Source organism: Heterodontus francisci, chromosome 13, assembly GCF_036365525.1.
Source record: "Heterodontus francisci isolate sHetFra1 chromosome 13, sHetFra1.hap1, whole genome shotgun sequence".
NCBI classification, from domain to species: Eukaryota; Metazoa; Chordata; class Chondrichthyes; order Heterodontiformes; family Heterodontidae; genus Heterodontus; species Heterodontus francisci.
The window spans coordinates 102,997,824-103,011,422 of record NC_090383.1 but is presented as its reverse complement, the minus strand read 5'-3'; the positions used below and the strand labels follow the sequence as shown (position 1 = coordinate 103,011,422).

The 13,599-nt window shown below is 42.5% G+C and overlaps 1 protein-coding gene across 1 annotated transcript in view; it reads left to right on the top strand.

Annotated features, from left to right (window-relative positions):
• ryr2a (ryanodine receptor 2a (cardiac)) overlaps positions 1-13,599 on the top strand; it is a 707,940-nt gene that overhangs the window by 327,309 nt on the left and 367,032 nt on the right. The window contains exons 15-17 of the mRNA XM_068045285.1: positions 247-382; positions 4,956-5,051; positions 13,113-13,231. Of these exons, the coding sequence (XP_067901386.1) occupies positions 247-382; positions 4,956-5,051; positions 13,113-13,231 (351 nt within the window). The remainder of the gene's footprint in view (positions 1-246; positions 383-4,955; positions 5,052-13,112; positions 13,232-13,599) is intronic.

Below are 13,599 nucleotides of genomic sequence, written 5' to 3'. Positions count from 1 at the left end.
TTTCTTCGTTGACCGATTTAGTTTGAATTTACCCTAATGAGTTAAGTCTAAAAAATTAGGCGTATAAAATACAGCCTACTGCCATTTGATTTTAAGACCTATCAAATGCCATTCTGGTGGTGGTAATGCCAAATCAGAAATAATCAGGCTTATTGGCAGAGACCAATTTTAAACACGTGCAGAAAAAAGTGCTGAAATATCAATATGAATTGATCTTCAAATTTACCTTTCTACATTTACTTGCAGGGAATGATTAACCTAGTTCTTGAATGCATTGATCATCTCAACGTGTACAGTAGTGCAGCCCATTTTACAGATGTAGCTGGGAAAGAAGCAGGAGAGTCTTGGAGAGCGATTCTAAACTCACTGTATGAGCTACTTGGTAAGGTGTATATTTTCAGTTTTTCTTATTTTTAATTGATATATATATTACAGAAGATTCACACACAGCTATTTTAACCCGGTAATTTAAACCAACAATTTCAAGTAACAATCCAACTAAAGGGTCCTTTTTCAGATGAGTTGCAAACATTTTCAGAGTTATGCTGGACATTAAAGGATGTTGTAAAAGGGGCTGAGCTGGCCTACAGGTTGAACCTGAATGCAGTGAAATACTTCCATCTGACGGGTGTGGCCCTTATCGCATGGGTCATGGGTTACGGGATCCCATAAAACCCTCCCACTGCATACGACTAACTATCCTGTCAGCTGCTATTAAGATGGGTATAGCCATGGAAGTAACTGGCTGCTGTGTGTTAGTCTGACTCCTTTGGGACTGAGGTGGAACTTGTGTTCATTTTCTAGCAATTACCTGTGTTACAGTGACTGCAGTGAACGTTCTGCCTTAATTGTCATCAGTCTGCATTTGAGAACCAAGCACTCTTGGAATACTAAATCTAGTTGCTTTAAGTCGGTGTCTGTTTGCTTATTATGCAAAGCTGGTTGGTGCAGTGTTTGTGACATGAAAGTGCACAGCAGAAACACAGGACTGAATTCAGGATGGCTGGCAATATGGCAAGGGAAGGTGTCGGGAGGGGAACCCATTGTCTTCTCACCGCCATGGCATATTGCCGGCGGCAGGAACCTCAGTGAGTGAATGCCCGCAGAGCAGCCAATTGAGGCAATTAATTGCCCAATTAAGGGCCACCTTCTGCCCTCACTGGCATCGGGAGGGGCTGCTGCCACGTGGGGAGACCGCTAGATAATCCCTGGCAGCCTCTCAGCCTCTCAGCAGTTTCCTGGGGGAGCCCTCCTTATTGGTGCTTCATGGCTCATGGAGGGACCCCCCCAGCGGCAATGGCTCCTCTGGTGCTCAAGGCGCTGCCACCAGAATGACCGCACATCCCCACCTCCTCGATTGCTGAGGCCTACCTGCCTGCCTGGCCCCGGTTTCCTAAAAAAAAACACCTGTCTTCGAGGCCTTTCCTTCGTGATGCAGCCTCAGCATTAGCCACAGCTAACAGTGGTGCTGCTGGCCCTCTGATTGAGACGCAGTTCTGGGGGGGCGGTCCGCCGTTATCAATTGAACGACGGCACCGGCGGTGGCCTGTTAATTACCTGCTGCTGGCAATGCTACCTTAGACTTCTGCCGCCCGCTGGAGCGGGGCCAGCTGACACTTTTGGTCCCAGTGGCAGGACTTGATCCTTTACCAAAAAATTCAGCCCGCAATGTTTGCCCTGTGATGATTATCTGTCATGCCTAAAGTGCACGAGAAACTAATTTAATAACAATGTAGAACAAAAATGTGACATCAAAATGAATATCATCACATTGATTTCTAGTGTGCTCGAGGATCGTAAGGCAAATTATTTCAATAGCAGATTCAACTATTGCCAGTAAATAGTCATTATTTCAGAGGAACGTAAAAGATACATTGCAAATAGCGTTGGATTCTCAGTGTACCCCAAACAGGTTTACATCCTGTAAAAATAAAGAAGATTTTCAACACAAACTGCTTTGTCAAGATTACAAACCATCTTTATCTCATTGAAATAGAGTTGCAAATAAATGAATGTTAACAAAATACGTTTAGTAAATTGGGTCAGAAACACAGAACATTTCAGATATACCACATATCCTTATACTTTTGAGCTTCTTTTAATGCTCTCCTATGTTAGTATATTATGCGCAGTCTAACATGATAATTATTTTTGTAAAACACAGCCATCATTGTTCATGGATAGTGCTAATGATAACATAGGAACATAGCAGCAGGAGTAGGCTATTCAGCCCTTTGAGCCTGCTCTGCCATTCTAGATCATGGCTGACCATCTACCTCAGCACTATATTCCCGCACTGTCCCCATAGCCCTTGATATCATTAGCAACTAGAAATCTATCGATTTCTGTCTTGAACTTACTCAGTGACCGAGCTTCCACCACCCTCTGGGGCAGAGAATTCCAAAGATTCACCACCCTTCGAGTGAGGAAGTTCCTCCTCATCTCAGTCTTAAATGGCCAGCTCTTTATTCTGAGATTGTGTCCCCTGGTTCGAGACCCCACAGCCAGGGGAAACATTGGGCTGGATTTTAAGGAGCCCTCGATGTTGGGATCCATGGCAGTGGATGGGGGTGGGCACCTGAAGACGACCCCAGATGAGGCCTGCCAAAGACCTCAACGTCGGCAGGGCCTGGCCCGATCTTCCTGGCAGTAGCGAGGCACCGTGGCGGCCTCCCCACCGCTGGGCGATGGGACCACAATTTTAATATTCAAATCAATTAATTTAATTAATTCAAATATACTTATGTCGCCTCTTGATGGTCCGCCGTGATCTTCGGCCTGGTGGCCGGCACTCTCTTGCCTTTGCATCCCCGTCCGGGGAAATGAGGCGCAACACTGGTGGGGAGGGGGGAGGAAGTAATTTTGTCAGTGCAGTGGGGTGGGGGGATGAGGTCAAATTAATGGGTGTAGGGGATGGTGGGACGGGTTGTAGTTTAACTTTGTGCAGTTTGTGGCGGGAAGGTCAGATGGTGAAGATAAGTGTTTTTGGGGGGGAAAGGGCAAATAATTAATTTAATTGTTCTTGATGGGTGGGAGGGGGCAAAATCAATGTATTCATTTAATTTTATTTCTTCTATCTTTAAATATTTAACTAAGCCAGTAGGGCTGACAGCCCTTTAAAAATGGCATCAGTGCCTGCGCACAGGCAGCTGACGCTATTGCCAGAGACGGACAGTCCACCGCCTCCATGTGATCGGGGGGGTGCGTGGCAGCCTGCCCTGGCTAGTTAAACGAACCACCCCGCTTGAAATTGCACTGGCTGTTTGGCGTGTGGCCCGCATGGGTGAGCCGCCATTTTTGAAGCTTGTCGCCGAGATTGGCGGCGAGCTAATAAAATCCAGCCCATCATTTCTGCATCTACCCTGTCAATCCCTTTAAGAATTTTGTAAGTTTCAATGAATTTCACTTCTCGCTCTTCTAAACTCCAGAGAATACAGGCCCAGTCTCCTCAATCACTCCTCATAGGACAATTCCACTATCTCAGGAATCAACCTCCACTGCGCTCCATCTATGGCAAATATATCCTTCCTCAGGCAAGGGGACCAGAACTGCACACAATATTCCAGGTGTAGCCTCACCAGTGCTGTATACAATTGAAGCAAGACTTCTTTGCTCCTGTTGCTAACTTGCAGTGAATTATGAACAAGGACACCTAGCTCCCTTTGGACATCAACATTTTCCAATCTCTCACCATTTAAGAAATACTCTGCACCTCCGTTTCTCCTACCAAAGTGGATAACCTCACACTTATCCACATTATATTCCATCTGCCATGTTCTTGCTCACTCACTCAGCCTGTCCAAATCCCCTCGAAGCCTCTTTGCATCCTCCTCACAACTCACTTTCGCACCAAGTTTTTTGTCATCTGCAAACTTCGAAATATTACAATTGGTCCCCACATCCAAATCATTGAACAGCTGGGGTCCAAGCACTGATCCTTGCAGTACCCCACTGGTCACAGCCTGCCAACCATTTATTCCTACTCTCTGTTTTCTACCTGTTCTCCAATCCTCAATCCATGCTAGTATATTACCCTCAATCCCATGTGCTTTAATTTTGCTTACTAACCTCCTATGTGGGACTTTATCAAAAGCCTTCTGAAAGTCAAAATACACCATATCCATTGGTTCCCCCTTACCCACTCTGCTGGTAACATCCTCAAAAAACTTCAACAAGTTTATCAAATATGATTTCCCCTTCATAAATCCATGTTGACTCTGCCCAATCAGACCATTATTTTCGAAGTGTCCAGTAAAGGTAGTATTTTCCCGACTACCAACATCAGGCTAACAGGTCTGTCGTTCCCAGTTTTCTCTCTCCCTCCTTTCTTAAACAGTGGGGTTACATTTGCAACCTTCCAATCTGCGGGCACCATTGCATAATTTATAGAATTTTGAAAGATGATCACCAATGCATCCACTATCTCTGTAGCCATCTCTTTCAACACTCTAGGGTGAAGATCATCGGGTCCCAGGGATTTGTCAACTTTCAGTCCCTTTAATTTCTCCAATACTACTGTTTTACTAATCCTAATTTATTTTGGTTCTTCATTCTCACTAGACCCTGGGATCTCAAGTATTTCAGGGAGACTTCTTGTATCTTCCTCCGTGAAGACAGACACAAAGTAATTATTTAGCTTCTCTGCCATTTCTCTATTTTCCATTATAAATTCTCCTGTCTCTGTCTGTAATGGACCCACATTTGTCTTTGCCATTTTTTTCCTTTTTACATACCTATAGCAGCTTTTACAATCTGTGTTCAGAATTGTACATGAAACACTCCATGACCTTTTTTTGTAGTTTGGTCTCCCTATTCTGCTGTAAAAGGATGATAAGAGCTAAATTGCCAGAGTATATGAATGCAAATGGTTAAAATGGTCCTTTTCAGGGGAAAAGGCTTTTTGAAACATAAAAGGGCACTAAGTTATAAACTAATCTTGTCTCTTCTGTCTTCAGCTGCCCTGATCAGAGGAAATCGCAAAAACTGTGCCCAATTTTCTTGTTCTTTGGACTGGCTGATTAGCCGACTAGAGAGATTAGAAGCTTCTTCTGGTATGTATGAATCCCTAATAATCTCACATTATTATTTGAAAGGAGATAAACAACTTACTTTACAGTTTGAAAGTGAAGTATAAATGCAAAATACACAAATGAACATAGTGCATATTTTTCAGAAAGATAGCTTATACTAATAGTAAGAATGTAGCATATGCTTTAAAAGTAAGGTATAATTCAATGATGTGTCAGCATGCTTGTGAAATTTGTGTCAAATCTTTGATTAATTTAACTTCTGGGTTTGATTTTGTTTAGTAATATTCATTTTAATTCATTTTTGATAAGCTAGCCTAGGTACATTACCAAAAAATACCCTTGCAATACTAATCCCTGCCCACTAAACTCTGTTTCTCTGACTCCAGCCTCTTGTGCTTTGCCCCCTCCCTCCCCTTTCACCCCATCATTTCTCTTGTACCTTCAGCTTTCATGCTCTGGATTCCCTCCCTAAACCCTTCTGCCTCTCCATCTCTCTATCCTCTTTTATATACCCCCTTAAACTCCACCTGTTTAACCAAGCTTTTGATCACCCCGACCAATATCTCCTTTTTAGGGACTTGGTGGCTGTATTTATGTCTTTGTGAAACTTTTTAGGATGTTTTTCTATATTGAAGTCGCTGCATTAACGCCAGTCATTGGTTCCATACCAACATATCTATTCATGTAATTATGCCAGGTTTTCTTCTTTGGGGTTTATAGTTCAAAAGAACATGGATTTCCAGAAGGGAAAATAAGATTTATATTAAACAGACCTTGGGAGTGACAGGAGAGTGTAACTGCAAGGCTTGTCAAGGTCAACTATAATTACTTGCCAATGAGGTAGTCCCCATTGCTTCTGCCTCTGTGGATGGTGTAGTCACGTGATCACATTAGGTTTGCTGGCAAATGTAACCGATTTTAGCAAAGAAAGTTTGACTGTAATGTCAGGCAGATAAAGAATTTGGTTTTGTGCTTGGAACTAGTGACAGTCTAATGTTTGCTTATGAACGTCTTTTATTTGAAAGGGTAGTGCTGTATCACTGTATTAGGGAGTTTTCAGGTACGCTGATCTCTGGAAACAGAGTGCTTTGCAACTCCCCTACATAATCCCTGACATTGACTACTGGAGCAGGCTTGCATTTTTTTCTATATATTGAGGATAAAAGTAACACATTTTCCATATTTGCATTCAATGATTTCTTCATTTCAAATTTTTCTTTTGTCTTCATATATGCACTTAAACAAGGTAACATAGAATACAAGAGTTTACTATGGTGGATTTGGCCTTTTAAATGTTATACCCCCTGTGTTGTGTGATGAGCAGTGGTTTGTAACTGCTGGCGTATGAATTGTCCAGTGCATACGACATGAAGAACCTACGAAGCACAGACATACTTAAAATAACCTAAAGACCTTTTACATTGCTTTTTATTTGATAGCAGTTGGACTCAGACTACTTTAACTCATTTTTCATTGGATCTTTGAGAGAGAACATATTCATCATGCTGGCTTTGAACTGAAATGCCAAAAATAAAAGGATTCTGTACTAACCTACTGCTCTACCCCATTCCTCTTTTAAAGACCAATTTCTTTATGGTTATTTCTTTGCTTACAACTATTTTCTTTATCCTCTGGGATGCATTACTTCCCACTTTGTCATCTGCAAGAGTACAAAAAATCAAATATAAGGTCTTGGCCTAAGCTAGTCATTTGGAGAAGAGGTAGGGGCATCTCTGGTAAGGTGGGACTTCTGTCTACCATGAAAAAGACCGTGACACTGGCTGCTTTAAGATCCTGGGGTCATTTGCATGATGGAGGCAGGTGCCCCAGTCTCGTAAAGAGTTATGTCAAACTGGGCCTGGAAGCTTACTGTAGTGGGCCTTGCAGTGGCGAAAGCTCAAAACAGCCTCCGAACTGCTCCTGAGACCAGTGCGTGTCATTGTCCTAAAAGTAATTATGGCATATGATGGAGAGTTAAGGGTTAATAATTGAACTGCCTTTTATCATAGAGCATCAGGCTTTGTAAGATAAACAGGCTAACACTCAAGTGCCATGAGAAGGAAGGATGGATTATGTTCTGCTCAAAATGTCAGATTATTATCTACAAGAAATGCGTGTGCAAGGAGATAAATGACTAGGATGACATCACCCATGAGTGATTACTATATAACTTTAGTGACCAGTGCAATAAATGTAGGCAGAGGGATCAATTAACCATAGTATAGAGTGGGTGTCAATAAACTGTTCTTCAAGGCATCCGAGAACAGTTGGATCGTGAAGTCTTGCTTGTGGGAAGTATCTTCAAAGTAAACAACTAAGATTGTTTGCATAAATAAGCTGTTCTTAAAAGGATCCAAAAATGCTAATGAAAAGTAACTTTAAAGTAGGCAAACTGAGGTGTATAAATGAGGATGGTTTTCCAGAAGGCTGCGTTTGCTGGCAACGCAACCACTAGGTGGCACAGTACTAGCACATGCACAAATGCAGTCTCTTCCACTGGAAAGTCAGTGTCTGTGACGTTCAGGCAGCTGCCAGGAGTAAAGATGGCGTTGCTCAATTTATTACAGAAAATCAAATGGAACCCGAAAATCCACTCAATGGCTGCCATCGCCGCCTCCATCCCATCACCGCCTCCATCCCATCACCAACAGTCTTCCGCTCCCTCCTGCCATTGAGTTTCTCTCTATCTGTCCCTCCTATGCCTGTTTTCTCACTACTGGCTCCCCGCTGCCTTCCCTTAAGCACTCACTACAGCCTCGCTTGTTCCCCCCCTCCCTCAGCTTGTCGCTCCACACCTCGCCATTGCTCCCCTCCCCCCCCCGCTCTCTGTCCACTCGCTCCCGCTTCCCCCAACACCACCCCACCCATCCAATCGCTAGCTCTAGGCTGTGCCACTTCCCTCCTCTGGGCCACTCGCTCCCATGTTCGATCGTTCTCCATGCAGCACCCGAAGAAGCAAAGTGGGCCGAGAGGGGTGACGGGGCGACGTAGGAGCAAGTGGTCGAGAGAAGGGAAGCGGCGCGGCCTAGAGCTAGTGGCTGGGGGGCGGGGGAGAAGTGGGGAGCGAGCGGCCGGAGAGCGGGGTGCGGGACGGGAAGCGGGGAGCGAGCGGCTGAGGGGGGGGATGTGGCTGGTGGGGAGGGGTGGGGAGAGAAAGCGTTGAGGCCTGGAGTGAGTTGCCAAGGAGGAAGAGCGGCCATTGGGGCAGGAGCGAGTAGCTGAGTTGGAGGGAGCGAGTGGCAGGGATCATTTTCCCGTGCATGCGTCAATTAGTCGTGGCAAGGGCTGAGACGGTAGGCTGCGCATGCGCAGCATCTTCCAGAGCAGGAGACCATTTGCGTACATGCACAGCTTGGAATGCTCTGATGACGTCGGCGGGCCAGAGCCTGGAGACTGGAGACCCCTACATCCAACATTTCAACTGGTTACCATGTTTCCACTGTCATCTGATTTGTATGTTAGCAGGCACATTTTATACTAATGGGCCAGTTGTCCACAGAGAGGAAGTTGTTGCCATGTTTCCAAGCATATTTCCAGGCTCTTTGCCCCCGCCTCCCAGAACCTCTTCAAACCTGATGGGGTGGGAAAGCTTATGACCTTATATGCATATATTTCATTCATATTGACTTTGTGACCCTGTGTTCACTGACTTGCATTGGCTCCAGGTTGAGCAGCACTTTGATTTTAAAATTCACATTCTTTCTTCAAATCACTCCATGGCCTCATCCCTCCATAATTCTGTGACATACTCCATCCCTCTAACCCTTTGATAAATCTGCACTCCTCCAATTTTCGCCTCTTGCAAATCCCTGTTTTAATCACTCCACCATTGGTGGCCTTGCTTTCAGCTGCTGAGGATTCCTTCTGTAAACCTCTCCACCTCTCTTCCCTCAGAAATGATGCTAAACCAGCCAATTAACATGAAAATAAAATGGTGTTTCTGTACTTTTCAAATCGATTTAAGATAATCAATTCATTAGTTAAAGTTTGAATTATGTATTGCTCTTGCTATAGATTGGCATTGGTGGACTGTAATGAGTCTGAGTAACTCTACAATGTCCTGGTCTGGAGTAATGTGCTTTAAATGGGAGTGAAATTGTTGTTTCTTTAAAATTGCAGTTTAGGGACGGTGCAAGGGAAATCTAACAAAAAAAATGCTCAACTGATTAGAACGGTTAACCTTGAAAAACAGTCGAGCAATTAGATATAAACTGAGTTAGCTTTTTGTAGCTAATAGGGTGTGTGCATGAAATAATAAATGTTTCATCAGGGATTGAGGGTGTATTAGCATCATATCTGACAAAAAATGGATTGGTGCCATTAAATAGAAATGTTTGAAACAAAAATAGATCACTGTGCAGCTTGAAATGGAGAAATGCATTTACCTATTTTATTCTGTGCATGAAGTGTATTTTTTTACTCCCTTTCTCACACATTATTATTCTCTCTGGTTGGCTAATGCTTAGTGCTTTCCAGACACGTCAGACTAAAGCAATTTGATTCCCTGTGGTGTAACACATTTTTTCTTGAGCATGCCAGTTTACCTTTTGATGAAAACAAGTCTAGTGAAAATGCTGTTTCATCCCTCAAAGAAATTATAAAAATGACTGTAATATGCCAAAAATAATCTGTGAAGAGAAATCCGATTCAAAACATATTTGATGTGTAAGGTCCTAATCTTTGCTTCATAAACATATTCCCCCATTCTCATAGAGTCATTGCAGTACTGAAAGTCCATACCAGCAGTCTGAACAGTAATCCAGTCAGTCCCATTCCCCTGCTGTATCCCCGTAGTACTGCAAGCTTATTTCCCTCAAGTGACCATGCAATTTCCTTTTGAAATCATTCATCATCTCTGCTTCCATCATCCTCATAGGCAGCAAGTTCCAGATCATTTCCACTTGCTGCGTCAAAAGTTCTTCCTCATATTTCACCCTGCATCTCTTGCCCAAAACCTTAAATCTGTGTTCCCTAGTCCTTGTACCATCAGTAATGGGAATAGCTTTTCTTTATCTACCTTATCTAAACCTTTCATAATCTTGTACAACTCTATCAAATCTCCCCTTAATCTCCTTTGCTCCAGGGAGAACAACCCCAGTTTCTCCAACCTAACTTTGTAACTAAAATCCTCCATCCCTGGAACCATTCTGGTAAATCTCCTCTGTACCCTCTCGAGGACCCTCACCTCCTTCCTAAAGTGTGGTGACCAGAACTGGAGCCAATACTCTAGTTGTGGCCTAACCAAAGCTTTATAAAAGTTCAGCACAACTTCCCTGGTTTTGTACTCAATCCCGCGATTTATGAAGTTCAAGATCCCATATGCTTTGCTAACTACTTTCTCAATATGTCCTGCCACCTTCAAGAATTTGTGCACTTGAACCCGCAGGTCCCTTTGTCCCTGCACACTTTAGAGCTTTTTCCTTAAGTATATATTTCCTCTCCCATCCCTTTGGCTGAAATGCATCACCTCACATTTCTCTATATTAAATACCATCTGCCACTTGTCTTTCTATTTCTGCTAGCCTATCTATGTCCTATTGCAGTCGATTTGTATCATTCTCACTCTTTGCCACACCTCCAAGTTTGGTATCATTGGTAAATTTTGAAATGTTACTGTCTATTCCATTATCCAAGTCATTTATATATACCAAAAAAAGCAGTGGTCCCAGCACTGATCTTTGGAGAACACGACTGTCTACCATCCTCCAGTTTGAAAAACAATTATTTACTATGATTCTCTGTTTTCTGTCCTTAAACCAATTTTTTATCTAAGCTGACATTGACCCTCCTATTCCATGAGCCTCAGTTTTGTAAACCAACCTTTTATGTGCTGCTTTGTCAAATGCTTTCTTAAAAGCCATATAGACAACATCCATTGCATTCCCTTCACCAACCTTCTCTGCTACTTCATCAAAAATTTCAATTAGATTATTCGAACACCATTTGCCTTTTACAAATCTGTGCTGGTTCTCATTTATTAACTCAAACCTCTCCAAGTGCCTATTGATTTTTTCCCCTAATTATTGTTTCTAAAACATTACCCACCACTGCTGTCAAACTGACTGGCCTGTAGTTACTAGGAATGTCTTTACACCCTTCTTTGAATAAGGGTGTCACATTTGCCATGCTCCAATCTACTGGCACCTCCCCCATATCTAGGGAAGATTGGAAGATTGTGGCAAGCCCTTCTGCTATCTCTACCCCCACTTCCTTGAGCGACCTGGGATGCAAGCCATCCGGACCAGGTAACCTATCCACTCTAAGCTTAGCCAGCCTTTCCAGTACATCCCATACATTACCTCTATCATCTCCGCTTCCGATGATATTTTGTCAGCATCCTCTTCCTTAGTAAACACTGATACAAAGTACTCATTAAGTATTCTAACCTTGTCCTCTGCCTCTAAGCATATATCACCTTCTTTGTCCCTAATAAGTCCCAACCCACCTCTTGCTACCTGGTTACTACTTACATGCTAGTTGAAGATTTTTGGTTTCCCTTTTATGTTAATTGCTATTCTATTCTCATACTCTCTCTTTGCCAGTCTGATTTTCCTCTTCACTTCCCCTCGCAACTTATTGTATTTGGCCTGGTTCTCACTTGAAGAATTCACCTGACATGCATCAGACATCCTCTTTTTTTTGTTTCATCATATTCTCTATCTCCCTTGTCATTCAAGGAGCCCTGGCTTTGGATCCCCTACCTTTCTCCCTTGTTGGAATGTACCTGGCCTGTACCTGAAACATTTCCTCCTTAAAGATCACCCATTGTTCCATTACCATATTTCCTGTCAGTCTTTGGTTCCATTTTACCCTGGCTAGATCCCTTCTCATCTGTTGAAGTGAGCCCTGTTCCAATTTAGAAGTTCTACTTTAGATTGTTCCTTGTTCTTCTTCATTATTAATCTAAACCTTATGATATGATGATTACTCTTACCCAAGTGCTCCCCCACAGACACCTGGTCCACTTGGCCCACCTCATTTCCCAGCACCAGATCCATCAATGCTTCCTTCCTAGTTGGACCGAGAACATACTGATCAAGGAAGTTCTCCTGTACACATTTCAGAAATTCCTCCCCCTCCTTACCCTTTTCTCTAATAGTACCCCAGTCGATAATTGGTAATTAAAGTCCCCCAATAACACCACACTATTGTTCTTGCACTTCTCTGTGACTTCCCTGCAGATTTGCTCCTCTATCTCTCTCTCTCACTATTTGGAGGCCTATAGAATATCCCCAGTAGTGTGATCATACTCTTTTTGCTTTTCAACTCTAGCCAAATGGATTCTGTCCTTGCCCCCTCAAGGGCAGCCTCTCTTTCCAATGCAACAATGACATCTCTATAGTTTGCTTTTCTTATGGTTGACTTATATTCTTAATTGATGTTAAAGTGCATGCCAATAATTTGATTCAATAATTCTCATATACATACATTATTTTACATTTTAACAGCATTACTCTTCTGTTCACGTGTTCCCTGCGACAAATTGACATTGCGCTAATCCTTGCACAAAATGTCTCAAAGCAAAAAACATTTACCAAGCTAAAGTTGGCCATTTTTTGTATTTATGTTATTTAAGTTATGAGGCTGAATCAACAAACTGGTAGGTTTACTGGAATGGGTACCAGAGGTGAAGGACTTCAGTTGTGTAGAGGCTAAGAAGGAATTTGATAGAGGTGTTCAAAATCATGAGGATTTGACAGAGTAAAACAGCCAAACAGCCAGTGCAGGGACACTGGGCTGAATAATCTCCTTCTGCGCTGTATCATTCTATATTTATGGGATTAGGTCAGGTCGCTGCCAGTGAAGTACTCATCTCATACATCCCATTACAGTGAGCTCCAAGGCAAGGCCGGGAGGTGAGAGGTGGAGAGATAGAATCACAGTCTATCATTTTAGCACAACTGCGCTAGTTGCAGAGTGATGTTGGCGGACGACTCAGCAGGTTAGTTGGACCCTTTTGGTCAAGGATGGTGTGTGATACGCAGAGGGGAAGGAGTACAAATAATAAAAAACCTTCCCAAAATAAAGTAAAAAGAAGCATGTGTATTCATTGAACTAATTAATTTTCATTTTTACCAATAGGTATTCTTGAAGTTTTGCATTGTGTTCTTGTGGAAAGTCCTGAAGCTCTGAACATTATCAAAGAGGGGCACATTAAGTCTATAATTTCCTTGCTAGATAAACATGGAAGAAATCATAAGGTATGTTTTATTTATTTTTGTATTGATAATCATTTTACTTCATGAAGGGGCAAGTTGCTAAATTTCTAAGACCACACGTGGCAAAGATTTGTTCTAAAATTGTAAGTATGTTTATACAAATACATTTATATCTATTTATACATTTAGAATTTTGCTACAAATAGTAAGCAGCGGAAATCTTCCCTCAAGTATTTTGCCTTTTCTAAATGTTTTATTTCTAGGTAAATGGAAATTGCTTATCTGTGTTTTTTTTTAAATAAAGAGGTGGAGCGATTTATGCTAGTTGCCATAGAGTTCGCTTCTCCTTTATTATGTTACGACCAGTGAGAAAGGGGTCTAGGGTTCCCTCTCAGCCTTCACCTGGTCTT